Source organism: Carcharodon carcharias, chromosome 2 (genome assembly GCF_017639515.1).
Source record: "Carcharodon carcharias isolate sCarCar2 chromosome 2, sCarCar2.pri, whole genome shotgun sequence".
NCBI classification, from domain to species: Eukaryota; Metazoa; Chordata; class Chondrichthyes; order Lamniformes; family Lamnidae; genus Carcharodon; species Carcharodon carcharias.
This window is the reverse complement of record NC_054468.1, coordinates 214,111,096-214,133,356: the sequence shown is the minus strand read 5'-3', so window position 1 is coordinate 214,133,356 and position 22,261 is coordinate 214,111,096. Positions and strand designations below refer to the sequence as shown.

Below are 22,261 nucleotides of genomic sequence, written 5' to 3'. Positions count from 1 at the left end.
TGGCTGATCTGTATCCCAAGTTCAATTACCCACCTTAACTCCATGCCCCTTAGTAAACTTCATAAGTAAAAATCTATAGATCTCAGATTTTTCTAACTTCTCTCCTAAATGCCCTGGATCTGATGTTGAAATTAAATATACCATACAAATAGGTGAGTTTTCTCTCAGTGTGATGCTTTAACACAGTGATCTTTTCCACGTTCAGAACCATTTGTTGCTACCAATAATTGGTTTTAATCCTGGAAAAGAATATCTGTGCTTTACAAGGTTTGTTTTATTTGTATAAAAAATAAAATTTACATTTGTTTATGGATGATCAGATAACGAATACTCTAATTTGCTCACTGAAACAATATATAGGTTCATGGCTTTTTACACACCTTAAAGCAACTTGTTTTGCTACTAGCCTTTCTTTGTACCTTGTTTTTATACTGATCGCAATATACCAATTGCATTAGTCAATTGTGGCATCAAGGTCACTTCTCAAGTTGGATGAAGGAGCTGCGATTATGACTTGGGCTTCTAAAATATCCTAGTCACGTAAAGATATATCTGCAGGCTTAGGATTTGCTTTAATCTCATATGATTTAAGTTTTTGTTTTCTTTTTACTTATAAATAGATTGCGGATTTGTACTGTAGTTAGAAATAATGAAATGGTTACGTTGTTTGTTCCAAGAATGCTTTAGGGTTTAATGTGTCAGGGTACAATTTAGCCAACCGAGCTGCTTAGTTGCTGCTGAAAGTGAGGGATGTGTGCTTTATGTCTGTTGACTTATTCCTAACCGCAAATTGTGAAATGAGATAGCCAAGACAGTCTTGAGATACAAAGTCAGATATTAGGCCAGGATGGTAAAAAAAAAGTTTTAACTGGTGTTTTGTAGGAAGTTTCTCATTTCTGGGAGTCCTATTCAAGATAATACTTGTCATCCCATAATGAATTCGCAAAGATGGTGTGCGTGAGATGTGACTTATAAAGATCTGGAGCTTTCCTTGACAATTTGTAGAGAGAATCAGGATCAAAACGTTTGAGATGGTTACATCTCCCAGGAAAAAAAACTGGCCAATAATGCTCATTTTTCTCTAAGTCAAAGGCATTGCCTCTTGTCTGGTCTTGCCTGAATACAATAAAAAGTTTACACTGCAACCAAAATTTAGTTTGTGAGCTTCAAATGGACCTACAGGGTCCAAATGTTTTCTCCCTCCTCTGGCTGCTGCCCAGCGTACTTTTGTAGCTGAAATCAGGTATGAAGCAGAGTGGGAGACCATGGGTGTTGCTATTCCATATTGTTGCACACTGCAGCTCTAACTTAATATATTACTTTATCCGTCTACAATTATTTAACATTCACAAGGCCTGCTGAAAAAAAAAGACACGTCGAAGCTATTCGTCATGCATTCATCAGGACACGTCACAAGAATACCAATATAAGGGGAAAACAACAACTTATACTGTATGAGAAGAGAGTATATTAATACACAGGGCCCGGTTCTTTGCCGGCAGAAAGAACATGTACACACATTATGCCTGTTTCAGCTAAACAAAATAAGTGACAGCCATTCGCTGACTCATTCCTCAGAGCAATGCTTTGACCAATTAGGGTCAAGCTGTTTGGTTTAAATTTCAAACAATGCTTGGCAGTTAATCGTCAGTCACCATCACTGGTGCACTCTCCATGGCAAGCCTCTATCAGAGTCCACTTGCCAACCAATCAGCACTCCCATCTCATACTGTATAAATTGTTGTTTTCCCTTTATATTGGTATTCTTGCAAAGTGTCCTGATGAGTGCAAGACGAAAAGCTTTGACTTATTTCTTTTTTCAGCAACACTCAAGTTCTGTACTACCATACCAAACGACAATTCACAAGGCTAATGACCAAAGTGAAGATGAATAAAAATGTGCAACAGAAACAGGCCATTCAACTCAGCTGGTTCATGCCAGCGTTTTTGTTCCAATTGAGCCTCTTCCCATTCCTCCTCATCAAATTCCAGCAGAATAACTCTGTTTTCTTCTCTCATATGCTTATCGAGGTGGTTCTTAAATCTATCTATACCATTCATGACAACTACTCCCTATGTTAGCAAGTTCCACATTCTCACCCCTCTCTGGGTGAAGAAGTTTCTTCTGAATCTTTCTCTGATTTCTATATACTCATATATCTTATATTGACAATAACAAAGGTGTTGGTAACCTGTTTGCATCCCCACATCATCAGCCGCCTTTCTGGCCAGTTCTGCTGAGACTTTATTCAGTCGGTAAGCCTGGATAGAAGAAAATCAACATAAATTGGACTGCAAATATTAGTATCTCATTATTATGAGCACAAAAAAGAAACTTGCATTTATATATTTCCCTATCAGTTCCTAAAGCACTTTTTTACCAATCAATCACTTTAAGAGCAGATTGTTATATAGGCAAACAACTGTGCACTATGAGGTCCTACAAGTCAATGAATGACCAGATAGTATGTATTTGGACATGTTTCATTAAGATATAAGTGTTGGGCAGGCCTTTCTTTGAACAGTACCAAGGAATCTTTTCTGTCTGTTGTGGTCACTTTGACAAACAGACCACAGGAGTCTCAGGTACAGGTCACGATCGTTTATTCAAACAATTGCAAGGGGAGAACCATCTCAATGCAGCTTGAGATAGCACTCCGCTAAATAACAAGTGTTCAACATATTTATATATTATTGGTCACTACAAGAACAGTTTCCAGATTCCGATCTCATCAACATATAGGTTTACATTAAACAGACATCTCTGGTAACAGGTACATGTATCGTATGTCCCTATTTTTCCTACCTAAACAAGGACCATCTGTTCTTCCCCTATCTGTTGAAGGGCACACTTAATCTTAGTTGTTATTGCCATCCTCTGACTACAGTCCGGCTCCAAGCCTTTCTGTTGTTTGCCGGCTCTTAAGGCTGCGCAAGGTTCATCTGGTAACCTTTAACTGCCAGTGTGCTTGGAGATTTTAAGTAATTCATTCCATTTCAATAAGTTCTTACTGTACCCCTATATTCCCCCTAACAGTCCCCCTTTTTGGCCTTTGGCTTAGCCCAAGGTAGCCAACTACAGTGATGTTGTCTGTTCCCCCCTCCTTTACGTACTGCCGTCCATTGATACTGACCAGGTATCCAGTTTAGGCACATAAAAGGTGCAGGTACTGGTCAGGCCATCTGTATCATCTGGTTCTTTAATCCGAACCTCTGTCTTACCAGATTCCTGCTCCACCTGTGAAAACTCCCCCAGCGCCACCTTTTTTGTGACTTCCGGGTGCGATGAATCAAGTATGTTAGATAGATAATCAATATCAGTTGAAGTATAACTAGGGAATGAGAGATAATCTGAATCCAGGGGTGTATCTGTACGTTTGAGCCCCAGTTCCACAGGTCCTCCCACCATGTGGAAAAATCTATTTGTTCGATATCCTCCTTTAAGGTCTAACTTGTTGCTGCAGTGTATAGTAAGTTCTATATACCTGCTGAGCTTGTCCCTGAGTCGTGGTGAGGTGCTCTGGTAATAAGGGAATTTCATAGGAGAACTGGTTCAAATACTGTGTCAGATTATCCTTAAGGCTTTCCTTGACCTGAATAGTAGTCGTTCCTCTCTTGTATGTTTTGACCAGTTCCACTTTCCCTACCCCTGCTGGCGCCTGTGGGTGTAGGCACACCGAATGATTATGGATGGGGCATATCCGGTTGTTCCCGTACTGGATTCTTTCCTGACTCGTGGTAATACAATATCTCCCATTCCCTGTATATGCAACATGGGTCGGTTCTTTTGCAGCCCATATAGTTCCCATTGTACAGTTTGCTGCTGCTTTAAATCCACTTAGCTTCATCTGTCTCATATATTGGGAGTGCATACTACTGTGGTGGCCTCTATCCTACACTCTTCTAATGTGGTGCTAACTATATTTCCTTCTATGTCTACTGCATATGGTGGAATGTCATGATACCTAATATAGTAATTCTCCCGTATAACCCCAATATTTCCTACTCTATATAATGTCCTGCCAGGTGTTGACATAGGTATGACAGGTATTACTAATACAATGCCTATTAGCATATTACTGTTCACTATACATTCAATATTCATTCTATATATGCATGTTAAACCTCTGAGCTGGCAACCGGTCAAGTCATAATCCTTGTCTCAGGAAAGATTAAATAAATGCTCATTAGTTACCCATAAAGGAACAACCCCTTTGTTGTGGTCACTTTACCAAATGGACCACAGGAGTCTTAGGTACAGGTCACGATCGTTTATTCAAACAATTGCAAGGGGAGAACCATCTCAATGCAGCTTGAGATAGCATTCCGCTAAATTACAAGTGTTCAACATATTTATACATTATTGACCACATACAAGAACAGTTTCCAGATTCCAATCTTGTCAACATTTAGGTTTACATTAAACAGACATCTCTGGTAACAGGAACATGCATCATACGTCCCTATTTTTCCTACCTAAACAAGGACCATCTGTTCTTCCCCTATCTGTTGAAGGGCACACTTAATCTTAGTTGTTATTGCCATCCTCTGACTAGAGTCCGGCTCCAAGGCCTTTCTGTTATTTGCCGGACCTTAAGGCTGTGCAAAGTTCATCTGGTAACCTTTAACTGCCAGTGTGCTTGGAGATTTTAAATAATTCATTCACTTTCAATAAGTTACTATACCCCTATATTCCCCCACTAACATGTCCAATTGAGCAGGCAGAAGAACTCTAAATTTAAAATCCTATTAAATGCAACACTCCACATTAGGAATGTACTGATATCAGCCTAGATTATGAGGGATTTGAATCCACAACTTTCTGACTTGGAGCCAAGAATGTTACCAACTGGGCTAAACTGACAGATGGATATTGACTTCACCTTTAAATCTACCTTTGCAAGCAAAATAAGCAGATGATGAAAGTCAAACAACTGGAATGTTTTCAAGGTATAAACCCGTAAACAATATCACCACAGCTTTCTGATGACTCCAAGCCACTGTATAGAAGGTAGTGCAATTTGAAGCAGCCAGTCTCACAATGGAAAATGTTAACTGCAGCGTCTAGTCCTGTATTTAGTCATGACTGTTCTAGGCTTCATTGTGTTAAACTGATCTAAGCTAAAGTGGCAGTAAATTGGTCCCAGTGATTTTTATAGTAAAGCTATATACATTGTATGGATACTTATTGAAGACTGGATTGATTCTGATTGCAATGTCCTCCATTATCTAATATGTAACAGAAATTCACTGTCTAACATTAAATGAGAACAGTGGGCATTTTGCTGAGGTGCTGGAAGGCTGCATATACCTGTGGAACATTTGACTATCCTTGCCTGAACAATAATGCTAAAGGGAGAAATCTTATAACAGGAAATAAAATGACACTACTACAGAACTGTGTTAAAGCTGTAACCCACATGGTCATCAGCAGCGACAACACAAGCTCCATCCATCTCATGGCTATGTGTGGAAATACCTAGCAGATGGCAGATATCTCCCCAAACAAAGTAACAAATGTGTGAAATGAGTCCATTCCCTCCAACAAACCCTATAAATTTGCATTGCCTCTAATATAACTTACTTAAATATCCAGAGAGAGGTAACTAAACACAATAGTAAAACTTTTTTAAAGGCTACAATTTTGAGTTCCTTCCAAACAATATTGGAAATGGCCTACTGAGCAGCTGCCTCTGATGGCTTCATAGCAGCACTGGCAAGGGAAGGGAGGAGGCTGAACAACAGTTGAGAGTAACATGTAAAGAAAATATTTGTTTAAAACTTATAATCCAAAGACCCCACAAATATGACTTAAGATCATTTTGCAGAAAACATGCACATTTCTTTAAAAACCACTTAAGAATTACAATACCCTTAATGTTTAATCTAAATCTAGAGCTCACAAATTATTCTTTTTAATTATTTCATGGGATATGGGCATCGCTGGCGAAGCTAGCATTTATTGCCCATCCCTAATTGCTCTTCTGAAGCTGGTGGTGAGCTGTCTTCTTCAACCATTGCAGTCCATGTGGTGTAGGTACACCCACAGTGTTGTTCGGGAGGCATTCCCAGGATTTTGACCCAGCGACATATTGACATATTTCCAAGTCAGGATGGTGAGTGGCTTGGAGAGGAACGTCCAGGTGGTGGTGTTCCCATGAATCTGCCTCTCTTGTCCTTCTAGATGGTAGTGGTTTTGGGTTTGGAAGGTGCTGTCTAAGGAGCCTTGGTGAGTTGCTGCAGTGCATCTTGTAGATGGTACACATTGCAGATTACAGAAAATAACTTATTTTATTACCATAAAGTTACATGTCAGACCAATTCCTCCCCTATTTCATAGAGATGGCACTGGCTTATAAGTAACAATCTTAGGGACTTAAACATGAACGAAGTTACAACACTTACACCATAAGTTTGAGACAAGAACTGTACACCAAGAGGACTTTTCTATACCTAAGTAATGAGGTGCCTTGGAATGCTTGCCAGAAATAAAATATTTGTGCAATATGTGAACAGCCTCTGCTCTGGACACTCTCCCCTTACTTCCCCAGGTGTGTTGAAGTTCGACTTATCTGGCAACACATCCATTTTAAGCATTCTTTCGCATTAGGAAAAAGAAGAGAGAGTTTTGAATGGAAAATTAATAAGATGCTGTCTCCTCACACAATTTCCTGGAGTGGGATTCAACTTTAGGTAGTGGAAAGATTTCTTACCAAATGTTCCAACCCATAGTCTGCCTGCGCAACTCTTGTGCCACTGAAGGTGTTTGTCTCCACAATATCTGCTCCAGCGAGCAAGTATTCCTGGTATTTAAAAAGAAATTACACTTACTTTCTGATAAAAATGAAATAAAATTTTCATTATTCAAAATCTTGCATAAAGGCATGTACTTCCTTCTTATAAACCTTACTATCTTGTGTCACAATTTTCCATGTCAGCTTTTGGGAAGCCAGCATTTCCATTTCAATTTTGTTATGTAAAATGCCACAATGTAATTATTTATTCTGTTCATATTTGTCAATTACTGATTCTGCCCTTGAGATTCTGCAGCCTTAATTCAAGACCAGACAGTATATCATACCTTGTGAATTTTGCAGATAATGTCAGATTGTGTTATGCTGAGAAGATCATTATTCCCCTTTAAAAGTTTAGGATGGTCTTTGAATTCTTCACCACGATAATCATCTTCCTCAAGTTTGTGTTGTTGAATCATGGTGCCCATGCCTCCATCCAATACCATAATGCGTTTTTGTAAAATTGTTTTAAGTTCATCTTGAAGAGTGCTCCTTGTTTCTAGAATTAAGATTTAATTTTAAAAACATCAATTCAAGAACAAGAGAGATTTTATTCATATCATTATTATTATTGGCTATCCTATGCAAGCGAGAATAATTGTCTTCCATGAGCCCGAAGATAGCTGCTGGGGCCAATTTGGGAACTGCACTTTATGGCATGTAGGTCATTTGTTATTATGTGGGGTTTCTGGTCATGTCTTATTAAATTCAGGTCAAGGCATGTTCTTCATACAAGGACCTCACCAGGGCTGAGACAAGTGATGTTAGGGGGGTTGGACAGTTGTTGTGATGGCAAGTACATGGAATAGATGCTCAACTTAGGATCAAACAGAAAGACTTGCATTTATATAGCGTCTTTCATGACATCTGGACCTCCCAAAGCATTTCACAGCCTATGAAGTACTTTTGAATTGTAGTCACTTTTGTAATGTAGGAAACTGCACATAGCAAGCTCCCAGAGATAGGAATACAATAATGACCAGAAAATCTGTTTTTTGTGATGTTTATTAAAGATGAACTATTGGCTTGGACAGCAGGATAATTGCCCTGCTCTTCTTCAAAATAATGTTATGGGATTTTATTTTATGTCCAGAGCAGGAAGGATCTTGATTTAATGTTTCATTTCACAGAATCACAGAATAATTACTGCACAGGAGGCCATTCAGCCCATCATGTCTGTGCCAGCATCCTGAAAGACAGCACCATCAACAATGCAGCACTTCCTCAGTCCTGCCTTCTCAGTGTCAGCATAGACTTTTGTGTTCAAGACTCCAGAGTGGAACTTGAACCCACAAGCTTCTAACTGAGAGGCAAGTGCTACTAACTGAGCCATGGCTGATACATAAGGACACATGTTGCAAATAGCTTTGTTTAGCCTGAGATTGTGACCAAAGAAGGGATGAAACTGATGGAGAGGGAACAGAATTTGAGAGTCTAGGAAGAGGGTGCTGTAGGGTGAGGGTGGAGCTGAAGACATTGGCTTTGGTGTTCCTCATGTTTAACTGGAAGACATTGCAACTCATCCAGAAATCAACATCAGACAAACAGGAGGGGCTGAAAGATTCGTTAGAGAGGTAGACATGAGTGCTGTAACTGTAGTTAATGCATTATTATGAGTGTATTACTGTTCCTGCTGTTACTGTTACCGGCAACTGAAAAGGTTAACTAGAGTTAAGTAAATGGAATAGAACTATCCTTTCAAGAAAGAATATGCGTTTATTTAGCAACCTACCAGGTCCTCAGAATATCCCAAAATGCTATAGAGCCAGAAGATTTCTTTGGCACGTAGTTGCCATAGTTATATGGGCAAGTAGCAGCTAATTGGTGCACAGCAACAACACATAAAAATTGGTGAACGTATAACTAGAGATCTGTTTTTGAGCTGCGGTTTTGAGTTTGTGGCACAATCACTGTCCTTTCACCATTGTTGCCATGGGATCTTTTATATAAGAACAAAATAAATAGGAAGTAGAGTAGGCCATTTGGCCCTTTAAACATTGGGAAGACCAAAACCAATGTCTTCAGCTCCAGTCTTGCTCTCATGCTCCACTGTAATATACCATCTGCTTTCCTAATTGCTTGCTGTCTCTGAATGTTGGCTTTCTAAATTCATGTACAAGAACATCTAGGATCCTTTGAACAAAAACATTTTCCAATCTCTTGCCACTCCAATGATATTCCGTTTTTTTACTTTTCCTACAAAAGTTAAAAACATCATACTTCACCACATTGTATTCTGTCATGCTCTTGACCATTCACCCAAGTGCTCCATATCTCTCTGTAGCCTCTTCACCACTTAATAATTTCCCACCTAGCTTTGCTTAATCAGTAAACTTGAATATGTTACACAGTCCCCTCATCTAAGTCATTATTACAGCTGAAGCAAAGTACTTGTGGTATCCTGCTGGTTACAGTCTACCAACTCTATATTCTGTCCGTTAACCAAACATCAATAAGGTTAATAAATTACTTCCAATCCTATGTGTCTTAACATCCAACAGAACAAGCTCTGAACAGAGACTTGATTTAATGTTTAATGTGACACCACAGCTCTTCCTCAGTAATGCACTGAAGTGTCAGTCTAGATTACATCTCAGGTTTGCAGTCGAGCTCCAAGCAATATTTTGCCTCAGGCGAGAATGCAAACAACTAAGTCAAGCTGACACCTGTTAATTACATGTAAAACCTTTAAAAGTGCATGGTTTTATATGCAGAAAGAGAAAGGAAAGACTTGCATTTATATAGCACTTTTCACAAAGTGCTTACAGCTAATTAAGTACTTTTGAAATATAGTCAGTGTTGTAGCGCAGGAATATAAATATTTCCCAACACTAAAAATTTCCATAACAGGATTAAACAGTAGTTAACAAAGTGAATGTTTTTCTCCTCTGGACCTGGAAAAATTTATTAATTTTGCTTCCAATTTCCACCCCTCCATCATTTTCACATGGTCCATCTCTGACACTTCCCTTTCCTTCCTTGACCTCTCTGTCTCAATTTCTGCTGACACCAGAAATTGTCCACCAATATTCATTACAAGCCTACCAACTCACACAGCTACTTTGACTACAGCTCCTCACACCCTGCTTCCTGTAAGGTCTCCATCACATTCTCTCAGTTCCTTCCCCTCCTTCGCGTCTGTTCTGATGATGCCACTTTCAAAAACAGTTCTTCTGACATGTCCTTCTTCTTCCTTAACCAAGGCTTTCCACCCATGGTGGTTGACAGGGACCTCAACCGTGGCCGGCCCATCTCCCGCGCATCCGTCCTCACACCTTCCTCTCCCTCCTTTCAAGTGAAGCAGCATTTCACTTGCACTTCCCTCAATTTAGTCTAAGGCATTCACTGCTCCCAATGCGGTTTCCTCTACATTGGAGAGACCAAATGCAGACTAGGTGACTGCTTTGCGGAACACCTTTGGTCTGTCCATAAGCATGACCCAGACCTCCCTGTCGCTTGCCATTTCAACACACCACCCTGCTCTCATGCCCACATGTCCGTCCTTCGCCTGCTGCAATGTTCCAGTGAAGCTCAACGCAAACTGGAGGAACAGCACCCCCTCTTCCGACTAGGCACTTTACAGCCTTCCGGACGGAATATTGAGTTCAACAATTTTAGATCATGAACTCTCTCCTCCATCCCCACCCCCTTCCGATCCCCTATTTTTCCAATAATTTATATAGATCTTTCTTTTCCCACCTATTTCCATTATTTTTAAATGTATTTCCATCTATTGCTTTATCTCTACCTTTTAGCCTATTTCAACATCGCTGGCCTCTGCAAGAAGCTTGTCACAGACCCAATACCACAGAAACAACACCATTTATTAGTATCCAGGTAAATACAGCAGTGTTACCAACCGCCGTACCATTCAAAGGGCGCTTCAACTTCATGAAGGCCGACTGGAACGGGTTCATATGAGCATTTGACCGCAAGGTTAAATGCATTAAACCATTAGCTGAGCACTACAACCTGTTTGCAAAAGCTATCCAGAAAACAGCCAGAAGGAAGATCCCCCAAGGTTGTAGAGCACAGTACATCTCTGGTCTCATCAAGGAGAATGCTGAACTCTACTGGGAGTATGTCTCAATGTTTGAATCTGACCCTTTCTCAGAGGAAACAATATCTATCGGTGAGAGGGTGATGTTAAGTATCTCTCAAAATACCTGGGACATCTTGATAGACAACAGATCTTTCAAAAAACTGCAAGAAGGCATGGTCTCTCATATGCAAACTTGGAGGCGATCCCAAGAAAGCTGCCCAACATCCAAATGTGTCTGCTAACCAAGTTGCACACCAGTTGCTCCTAAATGGAAAAATCAACAAGAAACAACCAAGAGCACTACTAGATAGGAAGAAGTACAGCGATGACCCTGGCTTCACTGGACCATTCACCATGGAAGAGCTGGAAACTGGCATAGCTAGTCTAAAACACAGGAAAGCAATTGGTCTTGACAACATAGCAATGGAGCAGATAAAGCATTCTGGACAGCAAGCAAAGAAATGGCTCCTACAACTGTTCAACCACTGCCTGGCAACACACAAGCTACCTAATATTTGGCAGAAGGCACATGTAACAGCACTATTAAAGCCCGGAAAAGATCTCTCAGATCCTAAGAGTTTTCGGCCAATTTCACTGTTTTGCCACACCAATAACCTGTTTGAACACCTGATACTCAATAGGATAGCACCAACTGTAGATGAGAAGATCATTCCAGAACAAGCAGGTTTCCACCCCAGCAAATCAACAACAAGCCAACTGCTCAACCTCATACAACATATCGAAGATGGTTTTGAGCAAGGTTTGGTAACAGGTGCTCTTTTTGTAGACCTGTCAGCAGCATACAATACAGTGAACCATAGACATCTTCTCTGCAAGATCCTAGAGATGACAAAAGATACTCACTTAATAGAACTGTTAGAAAGCATGCTTCAGAATCGCCGGTTCTATTTCGAACTAAGTGGGAAGCGCTGCAGGTGGCATATTCAGAAGAATGGTCTTCCTCAGGGAAGCGTGCTTGCACCACTGCTGTACAACATCTACAGGAATGACCAACCTATAGACGGTGTCACACGCCGTTTTATATATGCTGATGACTTATGTGTCACTGCCCAAAGCACTGATTTTAACACTGTGGACAAAATGCTTTCTGAGGCCTTGGATGGACTAACATCCAACTATGAAGAAAACCACCTTCGCGCAAACCCATCAAAGACACAAGTTTGTGCACTCCACCTCAGAAACCGTGAAGCCAAACACCAGCTTAAAGTAACCTGGTGTGGAGCAACACTGACGCATTGCGAGCACCCTATCTACTTAGGAGTCACCCTTGAAAGATGCCTCACCTTCAAGAACCACATCGAAAAGACAAAGGCAAAAGTGAGCACACGAAACAACATCCTGAATAAGCTCACTAACACAAGCTCGAAAACATTGCAAAACCAGTGCACTTGCTCTTTGCTATTCCACTGCCGAATGCACCTGCCCTGGATGGGAAAGATCTACTCATGCTAAGAAGATGGATGCCGTTCTGAATGCAAGCTGCCGACTTATCACAGGTTGCTTAAAACCAACAAACACCAACAGCCTATATATCCTGGCGAGTATCGCTCCGCCTGATATAAGAAGAATGGTAGCCAGCAAGAAAGAGTGACTCCGTCAAACATCAGATGAGAGGCACCCTCTACATAGTCATACACCTACACCCAGCTGCCTAAAGTCAAGGAAGAGCTTCATGAACAGTGCTGTTCCATTACAATCAACCCCATCTGAAGCATGCAACGCCTTGTGGAAAGACCGGTTCGCCAGTCTCGAACAACCCCCAGCGATGGAAATTCTACCGGATGAAAGCCTTCCCCCAGAAGCTAATTGCAACTGGGCAACTTGGAAGTGCCTTAACAGATTTAGGACTGGTGTAGGTCGTTCAAAGGTGTCACTAAGCAAATGGGGATATACAACCAGCCCGACAACTTGTGAATGTGGAACTGAGCAACAGACTATGCAACATCTCCTGCAATGCCTATTGCTACAGGAACCCTGCACTGTTGCAGATCTTGCCGAATTCAACAAGACGCAAAAATGTGTCCAGTTCTGGCTGGGCCATGTATAGACTGTCCGTGGACACAATAAGAAGAAGCCTATTTCGATCCCCCCCCCCCCCCCCCAACCCCACTAGGGCTATCTGTAACTTGCTCGTCCTGCTTTCTACCCTTAATGTCACCTATTAGCACGTTTCTTAGCTAATATCACCACCGTCAACACCTCTGTTTTTTGTCTATGACATCTTTTGGCAATCTCCAACTATCAATGGCCCTCTAATCAGCTTTACTTGTACCACCACGCCCCCTTAAACCAGCTTATATTTCACCTCTCTTCTATTTTTCCTTAGTTCTGTTGAAGAGTCATACCAACTCAAAACGTTAACTGTGCTCCTCTCCGCAGATGCTGTCAGACCTGCTGAGTTTTTCCAGATATTTTTATTTTTGTTTTGAATGTATAATTGGGTTTTACCCCATCAGTAACGATCTCTACAAGATGAAATACTGCAAACCTATGATACCCAAGTTCATTACCATCTTCTAATAACTTCGTCATGACCATGAGGTATCATAAAGGGCTGCTTTAACAGATGTTGCAACAAAACTTTGATTCTTCCATCCGATCAAAAGTGGTGGCACAATGAAGACTGTGTACTGTTATTTTTAAAAGGAAACGACTTGCATTTACGTAGCATTTGTAATAGCCTCAAACCATACTAAAGCACTTTACAGCCAATAAAACCCTACTTATAATTCTGCCGTACTTAAGAAAATAGGGCAGCCAATTTATACACTGCAAGGACTGCACAAATAGCAGTAAAATACATGGATCAGATCATGTTTTTTTTAAGTCTTGTTACTTGAGGGATAACTATTAGCAGCCATCATAAATCCTGTGTTTTCTTTAGCAGTCACCTGAAATGGCAAATGAGCGATCTTGCTTAACGCCTCATCTTAAAGGCGGTAAACCCGACAGGGACCGCATGGAGGTGTCAAACCTAGACTGTGTTCGCAGGACTGGGGCTTGAAACCATGTCCCTCAGACTCGGTGCTGTCTGTCACTGATCCAGCTGCTGAAATGTGGACAGCAGTATTTTCTATACGTGAATCTGCCCCATTGTGCGGCGCGGTTCCCTGGTGCTCGCCGTGCGCAAATGCCCCAGCGCCCAATCTCCGTGAGGCGCGGGCGCTCTGACTGACGGGATGAGCGTCCACGAACCTGCAGCCCCCTTCCCCTCGGCCTTGACATTGCCCCCTGTCCCGGCTTACCGGCTTCCAACCGTCCTGTCTCGGAAGTGGGTATCATGATGCGCCCTCCGCTCGAGAAGCTGGCGGATTTCAGCCAGGTCCCGCAAACGCCGACACCACGAGCTGCACCCGCCCCCACAATCAGCCGCAACAGCGCCAAAATCTTCACAGCCTCTGCTCGCCAAAACCCCGCCTCCCCGAGCCGTCCCCCACGCAGCTCCGACTGCGCAGGCGCCGACTCGACTTCCGCGCACCCTCCCCCCCCACCCCCCACCCAGCCCGGGCGCGGCACTGACGCGCAGGCGCCAAGTCGCAACCGCTTCTCTGGTCAGGCATAAGTGCGCAGGCGCCATCTCCGCTGCCAGTGAGTTATCGCTGCACGTGCTTGTTTTCCTCTCTTATCACTCTCCCCCCCCACCAGGCACCTTGATGGATCAACAAAGCTCCCCCTGTGTTTAACGAAAACAAAAATAAAGATACCTGGAAAAACTCAGCAGGTCTGGCAGCATCTACCGAGAGGAACACAGTTAACGTTTCGAGTCCGTATGACTCTTCAACAGAACTAAGGAAAAAAAAGAAAGGTGAAATATAAACTGGTTTAAAGTGGGGGGGTGGGACAAGTTGAGCTGGATAGAGGGCCAGTGACTGGTGGAGATAACCAAAAGATGTCACAGACAAAAGGACAAAGAGGTGTTGAAGGTGGTGATGTTATCTAAGGAATGTGATAATAACGGTACAGATAGCCCTAGCCGGGGAGGGGGGAAGGGATAGAAATAGGCTAAAAGGTAGAGATAAAACAATGGATGGAAATACATTTAAAAATAATGGAAATAGGTGGGAAAAGAAAGATCTATATAAATTATTGGAAAAAAAGGAGGATCGGAAAGGGGTGGGGATGGAGGAGAGAGTTCATGATCTAAAGTTGTTGAACTTGATATTCCGTCCGGAAGGCTGTAAAGTGCCTAGTCGGAAGAGGGGGTGCTGTTCCTCCAGTTTGCGTTGAGCTTCACTGGAACATTGAAGCAGGCCAAGTATGGACATGTGGGTATGAGAGCAGGGTGGTGTGTTGAAATGGCAAGCGACAGGGAGGTCTGGGTCATGCTTGCGGACAGACTGAAGGTGTTCTGCAAAGCGGTCACCCAGTCTGCGCTTGGTCTCTCCAATGTAGAGAAAACCGCATTGGGAGCAGTGATTGCAGTAGACTAAATTGAGGGAAGTGCAAGTGAAATGCTGCTTCACTTGAAAGGAGTGTTTGGGCCCTTGGATGGTGAGGAGAGGGGTAGTGAAGGGGCAGGTGTTGCACCTTCTGTGATTGCATGGGGAGGTGCCGCGGGAGGAGGTTGAGGTGTGGGGGGTGTTGGAGGAGTGGACCAGGGTGTCCCGGAGGGAATGATCCCTGTGGAATGCTGCCAGGGGGTTGAAGGGAAGATGTGTTTGGTGGTGGCATCATGCTGGAGTTGGCGGAAATGGCGGAGAATGATCCTTTGAATGAAGAGGCTCATGGGGTGATAAGTGAGGACAAGGGGAACCCTATCATGGTTCTGGGAGGGAGAGGAAGGTGTGAGGGTGGATGCGCGGGACACGGTTGAGGGCCCTGTCAACCATCGTGGGTGGAAAACCTCAGTTAAGGAAAAAGGAGGACATGTCAAAGGAATTGTTTTTGAAAGTGGCATCATCAGAACAGACGCGACAGAGGCAAAGGAACTGAGAGAATGTGATGGAGTCCTTACAGGAAGCGGGGTGTGAGGAGCTGTACTCGAGGTAGCTGTGGGAGTCAGTAGGGTTGTAATGAATATTGAGATAAAAACAAAAAAACTGCGGATGCTGGAAATCCAAAACAAAAACAGAATTACCTGGAAAAACTCAGCAGGTCTGGCAGCATCGGCGGAGAAGAAAAGAGTCGACGTTTCGAGTCCTCATGACCCTTCGACAGAACTTCGACAGTTCTGTCGAAGGGTCATGAGGACTCGAAACGTTGACTCTTTTCTTCTCCGCCGATGCTGCCAGACCTGCTGAGTTTTTCCAGGTAATTCTGTTTTTGTTTTGTAATGAATATTGGTGGACAGTCTATCACCAGAAATTGAGACAGAGAGGTCAAGGAGGAAAGGGAAGTGTCAGTGATGGACCACGTGAAAATGATGGAGGGGTGGAAATTGGAAGCAAAATTAATAATTTTTTCCAGGTCCAGATGAGAGCATGAAGCAGCACTGAAGCAGTCATCAATGTACCAGAGAAAGAGTTGTGAGGGGGGCCGGTTTAGGACTGGAACAAGAATGTTCCACATACCCCATAAAGAGACAGGCATAACTGGGGCCCAGGCGGGTACCCATAGCCACACCTTTTATTTGGAGGAAGTGAGACGAGTTTAAGGAGAAATTGTTCAGTGAGAGAACAAGTTCAGCCAGATGGAGGAGAGTAGTGGTGGATGGGAATTGTTTGGGCCTCTGTTCGAGGAAGAAACGGAGAGCCCTCAGACCATCCCGGTGGGGGATGGAAGTGCAGAGGGATTGGACGGCCACGGTGAAGAGGAGGTGATTGGGGCCAGGGAACTGGAAATTGTTGATATGATGTAGGGTGTCAGAGGAATCGCGGATGTAGGTGGGAAGGGACTGGACAAGGGGAGAGAGAATGGAGTCAAGATAGCAAGAAATGAGTTCCGTGGGGCAGCAACAGGCTGACACGATTGGTCTGTCGGGACAGTCCTGTTTGTGGATTTTGGGTAGGAGGTAGAAGCGGGCCATCCGAGGTTGGGAGACTATAAGGTTGGAAGCTGTGGAAGGAAGATCTCCAGAGGAGATGAGGTCAGTAACAGTCCTGAAAACAATGGCTTGATGTTCAGTGGTGGGGTCATGGTCCAGGGGGAGGTAGGAGGAAGTGTCTGCGAGTTGACGCTCAGCGTCTGCGAGGTAGAGGTCAGTGCGCCAGCCAACAACAGCACAACCCTTGTCAGCAGGTTTGATGACAATGTCAGGGTTGGACCTGAGAGAACAGGACGCAGCAAGTTCAGAGAGAGAAAGGTTAGAGTGGGTGAGAGGAGCAGAGAAATTGAGACGACTGATATCACATCGACAGTTCTCAATGAAAAGATCAAGAGATGGTAAGAATCCAGAGGGAGGGGTCCAGGTGGAGGGAGAAAATTGGAGGCGGGTAAAAGGATCTGTTGAATGGGGAGAGGACTCCTGCCCAAAGAAGTGAGCACGGAGTCAAAGGCAGCAGAAGAAGAGTTCAGCATCGTGCCGAGCCCGAAATTCATTGAGTTGAGAACATGAGGGTATGAAACTGAGTCCTTTGCTGAGCACTAAACATTCTGTATCAGAGAGGGGAAGGTCAGAGGGTATGATGAATACACGGCCGGGGCTGGGATTGGAAGACGGGATGGGGACAGAGGGACGGACAACGGATTTATAATCTGTAGATTCATAAATCATTCTTTCCCCATCTTAACTTGAGCTAATGATGTTTAATTGTGTGATTGTCACAGCCCAGCTCAATATCCTTGTCATACTTGCTATTGTAGGTTGCCCCTACTGTTCCCTTGTGTTCCTGATCATCTTCCCAAACCCAACTAAACTGGTGGCAAGAAAAGAGCTGATTTTTTTTTTAATTCATGGGATGTGGGCTTTGCTGGCTGGGCCAGCATTTATTGCCTATCCTTAGTTTTGCCCTTGAGAAGGTGGCGGTGAGCTGCCTTCTTGAACCGCTGCAGTCCATGTGGTGTAAGTACACACACAGTGCTGTTAGGAAGGGAGTTCCAGGATTTTGAACCAGCGACAGTGAAGGAACATCAATATATTTCCAAGTCAGGATAGTGAGTGACTTGGGGTGGAACTTCTAGTTGGTGGTGTTCCCATCTATCTGCTGCCGTTGTCCTTCTAGATGGTGGTGGTCGTGGGTTTGGAAGGTGCTGTCGAAGGAGCCTTGGTGAATTCCTGCAGTGCATCTTGTAGATGGTACAGACTGCTGCTTCTGTGGAGGGAGTGAATGTTTGTGGATGTGATGCCAATCAAGTGGGTTGCTTTCTCCTGGATGGTGGTCAAGCTTCTTGAGTGTTGTGGGAGCTGCACTCATCCAGGCAAGTGGAGAGTATTCCATCACACTCCTGACTTGTGCCTTGTAGATCGTGGACATGCTTTGGGGAGTCAGGATTCCTAGCCACTGACCTGCTCTTGTAGCCACAGTATTTATATGGCTAGTCCAGTTCAGTTTATGGTCAATCGTAACCCCCAGGATGTTGATCGTAGGGGATTCAGTGATGGTAATGCCATTGAACGTCAAGGGACAATGGTTAGTTTCTCTCTTGTGGATATGGTCATCATCTAGCACTTGCATGGCGTGAATGCTTCTTGCCACTTCTCAGCCCAAGCCTGGATATTGTCCAAGCCTGCATTTGGACATGCATTGCTTCAGTATCTGAGGAGTTATGAATGGTGCTGAACATTGTGCAATCATCAGTGAACATCCCCATTTCTGACCTCATGATGGAAGAAAGGTCATTGATGAAGCAGCTGAAGATGTTTGGGTTGCGTCCTGACGAACTCCTGCAGTGATGTCCTCGAGCTGAGATGACTGACCTCCAACAGCCACAACCATCTTCCTTTGTGCTAGGTATGACTCTAACCAGTGGAGAGTTTTCCCCCTGATTCTCATTGATTCCAGTTTTGCTAGGGCTCATTGATGCCACTCTCGATCAAATGTGGCCTTCATGTCAAGGGCAGTCACTCTCACCTTATCTCAAAAGTTCAGCTCTTTTGTCCATGTTTGAATCAAGGTCAGGAGTTGAGTGGCCCTGGAGGAACCCAAACTGTGTGTCGGTGAGCAAGTTATTGCTAAGCAAGTGCTGCATGTTAGTACTGTTGATGACCCCTTCCATTACTTTACTGATGATCGAGAGAAGACTGATGGGGGGGTAATTTGCTGGGTTGGAGTTGTCCTGCTTTTTGTGTACAGGACATACCTGGAAAATTTTCCACATAGCCGGCTAGATGCTAGTGTTGTAGCTGTACTGGAACAGCATGGCTAGGAGCACGGCAAGTTCTGGAGTACAAGTCTTCAGTGCTTTTGCCGGAATATTTCCAGGTCCCATAGCCTTTGCACTATCCAGTGCCTTCAGACGTTTCTTGGATATCACGTGGAGTGAACTGAATTGGCTGAAAACTGGCATCTGTGATGCTGGGCACCTCTGGAGGAGGCCGAGATGGATCATTCACTCTGCACTTCTGGCTGAAGTTTGGAAAAAATGCTTCAGCTTATCTTTTGCACTGATGTACTGGGCTCCCTCATTATGAGGATGTGGATATTTGTGGAGCTCCTCCTCCAATGAGTTGTTTCATTGCCCGCCACCATTCATGAATGGATGTGGCAGGACTGCAGAGCTTAAATCTGAGCCATTGAGCGTGGGATCACATAGCTCTGTTGATCACTTGCTGCTTATACTGTTTGGCATGCAGTAGCCCTGTGTTATAGCTTCACCAAGTTGACACCTTGGGATGCCTGGTGCTGCTCCTGGCAAACCCTCCTGCACTCTTCATTGAACCAGGGTTAATCCCCTGGCTTGATGGTAATAGTAGAGTGGGGGATGTGCCGGGTCATGAGGTTACAGATTGTGTTCGAATACAATTCTGCTGCTGCTGATGGCCCACAGCACTTCATGGATGCCCGATGTCCTGATGTGCTAGATCTGTTTAAAATCTATCCCATTTAGCATGGTGGTAGTACCACACAACATGATGGAGGGTATCCTCAATGTGAAGACAGGACTTCGTCTCCACAACAACTGTGTGGTTGTCACTCCTACCGATACTGTCAAGGCCAGATGCATCTGTGGCAGGCAGGTTGGTGAGGATGAGGTCAAGTATGTTTTTCCCTCTTGTTGGTTCCCTCACCACCTGCCGCAGACCCAGTCTAGCAGCTCTGTCCTTTAGGATTTGGCCAGCTTGGTCAGTAGTGGTACAAAATAACACTCTCATTGATAAAAAAAAATATTCAATATATAGAAATTCCTTCAACTAGTCTCTGATGAAAACAAACATTTCTATTCTATAACCATTTGGAGCTGTCAATTCAACTGCTCATTTAACAGACACCCCACTGTGATAATGTTAATTTGTAAAATCAGTCGTTGCAGCAGAAATTCAATATTGACAACCCTTAGGCTTATGTCAATTTTATTTATTGTAATCAGACCATCTGACAATCAGGACTGAGGGTAATATGAACAGAAAGCCTTGTAAAGAACTTGAATATTGCTGAAAAAAGAGACATATTGCCAAAGCTCTTCGTCTTGTGCTCCTCAGAACAAATGCAAGAATGCCACATTTCAAACCATCAAACATTAAATTGTTGTATACCTTGTATAGAGCCTTTCACAACCACCAGTCCTCAAATCGTTCACTGTTATAATGTAGGAAACAAGGTAGCTAATTTGTGCACAGCAAGCACCCACAAACAGCAATGTGAGAATGACTAAATAATCTGATAAATAATTTGAAGTTGATTACAATATAAATAGTGGTAAGGACATCAGGGATAACTCTCCTCCTCTTCTTCAAAATAGTGCCATGGGAACTTTGTGTCTATCTGAGATGATTTTATTTGTATGTTTAACCAATTTGGTGGAAGTACTCTGAAATATGTTTTTTTATTCTTTAATATCATACAAATCTTACTTTGAACATTCAGCAGGGTGCCTTGGCCAATAGCTTTAGGGGAGATGGTGGTGCAGTGGTAATGTCATTGGACAGGTAATCCAAAAACCCAGGCTAATGTCCTGGGGATAAGGGTTCAAATCCTACCACAGCAGCTGGTATAAGTTAAATCCAAGTTATAATCTGGAATTGAAAAGCTAGTCTCAGTAATGATGAAACCATTACCTTCAGCAACTGGTTTACTATTCAGATGAAGTTACATTGTTTCATAGTTTGCCATTGTGAGATTTGAACTCTTGATACTCTTTTGAGTAAACCTGTTTCCATCTGTTTCAGATGAAGTTACATTGTTTCATAGTTTGCCATTGTGAGATTTGAACTCTTGATCTTGGGGTTACAAACCCAGTACCATAACCACTTGGCTATTTAGGCCAAGCCTTCTACTGCAACTGGTATTCCCAGACGGTCTCCCATCCAAGTACATACAGGCCTGAGTCTGCTTAGCTTCCGAGATCGGGCGTTTTCAGACTAGTATGGCCGTAGGCTTAACACCCAGGTCTCATTGCACATTCCCCTCTCAATTTATAGCCATTCAGATAATAATCTGCCTTCCTGTTTTTGGTACCAAAATGGATAACCTCACATTTATCCACATTATACTGCATCTGCCATGCATTTGCCCACTCACTCAGCTTGTCCAAATCACATTGAAGCATCTCTGCATGCTCCTCACAGCTCACCCTCTCATCCAGCTTTGTGTCATGAGTAGTTGTATGAGTAGCCGGCTTCTTTATAGGGAGCAATGTGCAGCAGGGCACATGTGTGGCTGCCACCTTTATAGGGGCAATGTGCGACCAGTTTACTTACAAGAACTATGTATCATGCATCAAGATAAAATGGCTGTCAGCATTTTGCAAAATCAAATTTAGTTCTGCAATGTCATTAAGTCATTGATCCTTCTTAAACTGAAGAGATTTGAGGATGTAATAGAATGCAGACGTTTAAGGCAGGATTCTGCCCCTTCACTAAACCACTGGAATTAGTGAGCTACTGAGCTCAGTAAAACATTGCAACAGTTTTCTTTCCTATCTTGACTGAATCTTTTGAATCACTGAATATATGCAACATATGTTCACAGTGCATATAAATTGTGAGACCACAGAAATCATTAAAGTGAGTTGAAGCATTGGCGTTCAGTAACAATTCTGGATTGTCCCTGCCACTCCATGTAAAATATTGTAACACTTTCTCCAAGTGTCAATAAAACGTTTGTGAGCTAGATATTCTGAGCAATCTGCCAACTAAATGATGTGTGGGTTCCACGGTGTGTTGGGTAAACTGATGTGTGCACGTCACTGGCTTTCTGCGCATGCGTGGACCAGTGCGTGCACGCAGATAGGTATCAGTGGCCATCTTGCATGGCCATATTGCGTTAGCAGGAGACACAGTGGCCGGAATTTTCCAGCCCCTCACGCAGGTGGGATCTTACTGTCCGGCTGATGTGAATGGAGATTTCAATGGCTCACCGACCCTATG

General features: G+C 43.2%; 1 protein-coding gene and 1 pseudogene across 2 annotated transcripts in view; both read right to left on the bottom strand.

Moving 5' to 3' along the window:
* Positions 1-14,234, bottom strand: part of mtr (5-methyltetrahydrofolate-homocysteine methyltransferase) — an 80,317-nt gene extending 66,083 nt beyond the window's left edge. For both annotated transcript variants that reach the window (XM_041173783.1, XM_041173790.1), the window contains exons 1-4: positions 14,103-14,234; positions 7,082-7,293; positions 6,714-6,803; positions 2,193-2,262 (exon numbers count right to left, since the gene is read on the bottom strand). In XM_041173783.1, the coding sequence (XP_041029717.1) occupies positions 2,193-2,262; positions 6,714-6,803; positions 7,082-7,293; positions 14,103-14,139 (409 nt within the window). In that variant the 5' untranslated portion in view covers positions 14,140-14,234. The remainder of the gene's footprint in view (positions 1-2,192; positions 2,263-6,713; positions 6,804-7,081; positions 7,294-14,102) is intronic.
* Positions 14,235-21,162: 6,928 nt separating this feature from the next.
* Positions 21,163-21,270, bottom strand: LOC121275568 (annotated as a pseudogene).
* Positions 21,271-22,261: the final 991 nt, after the last annotated feature.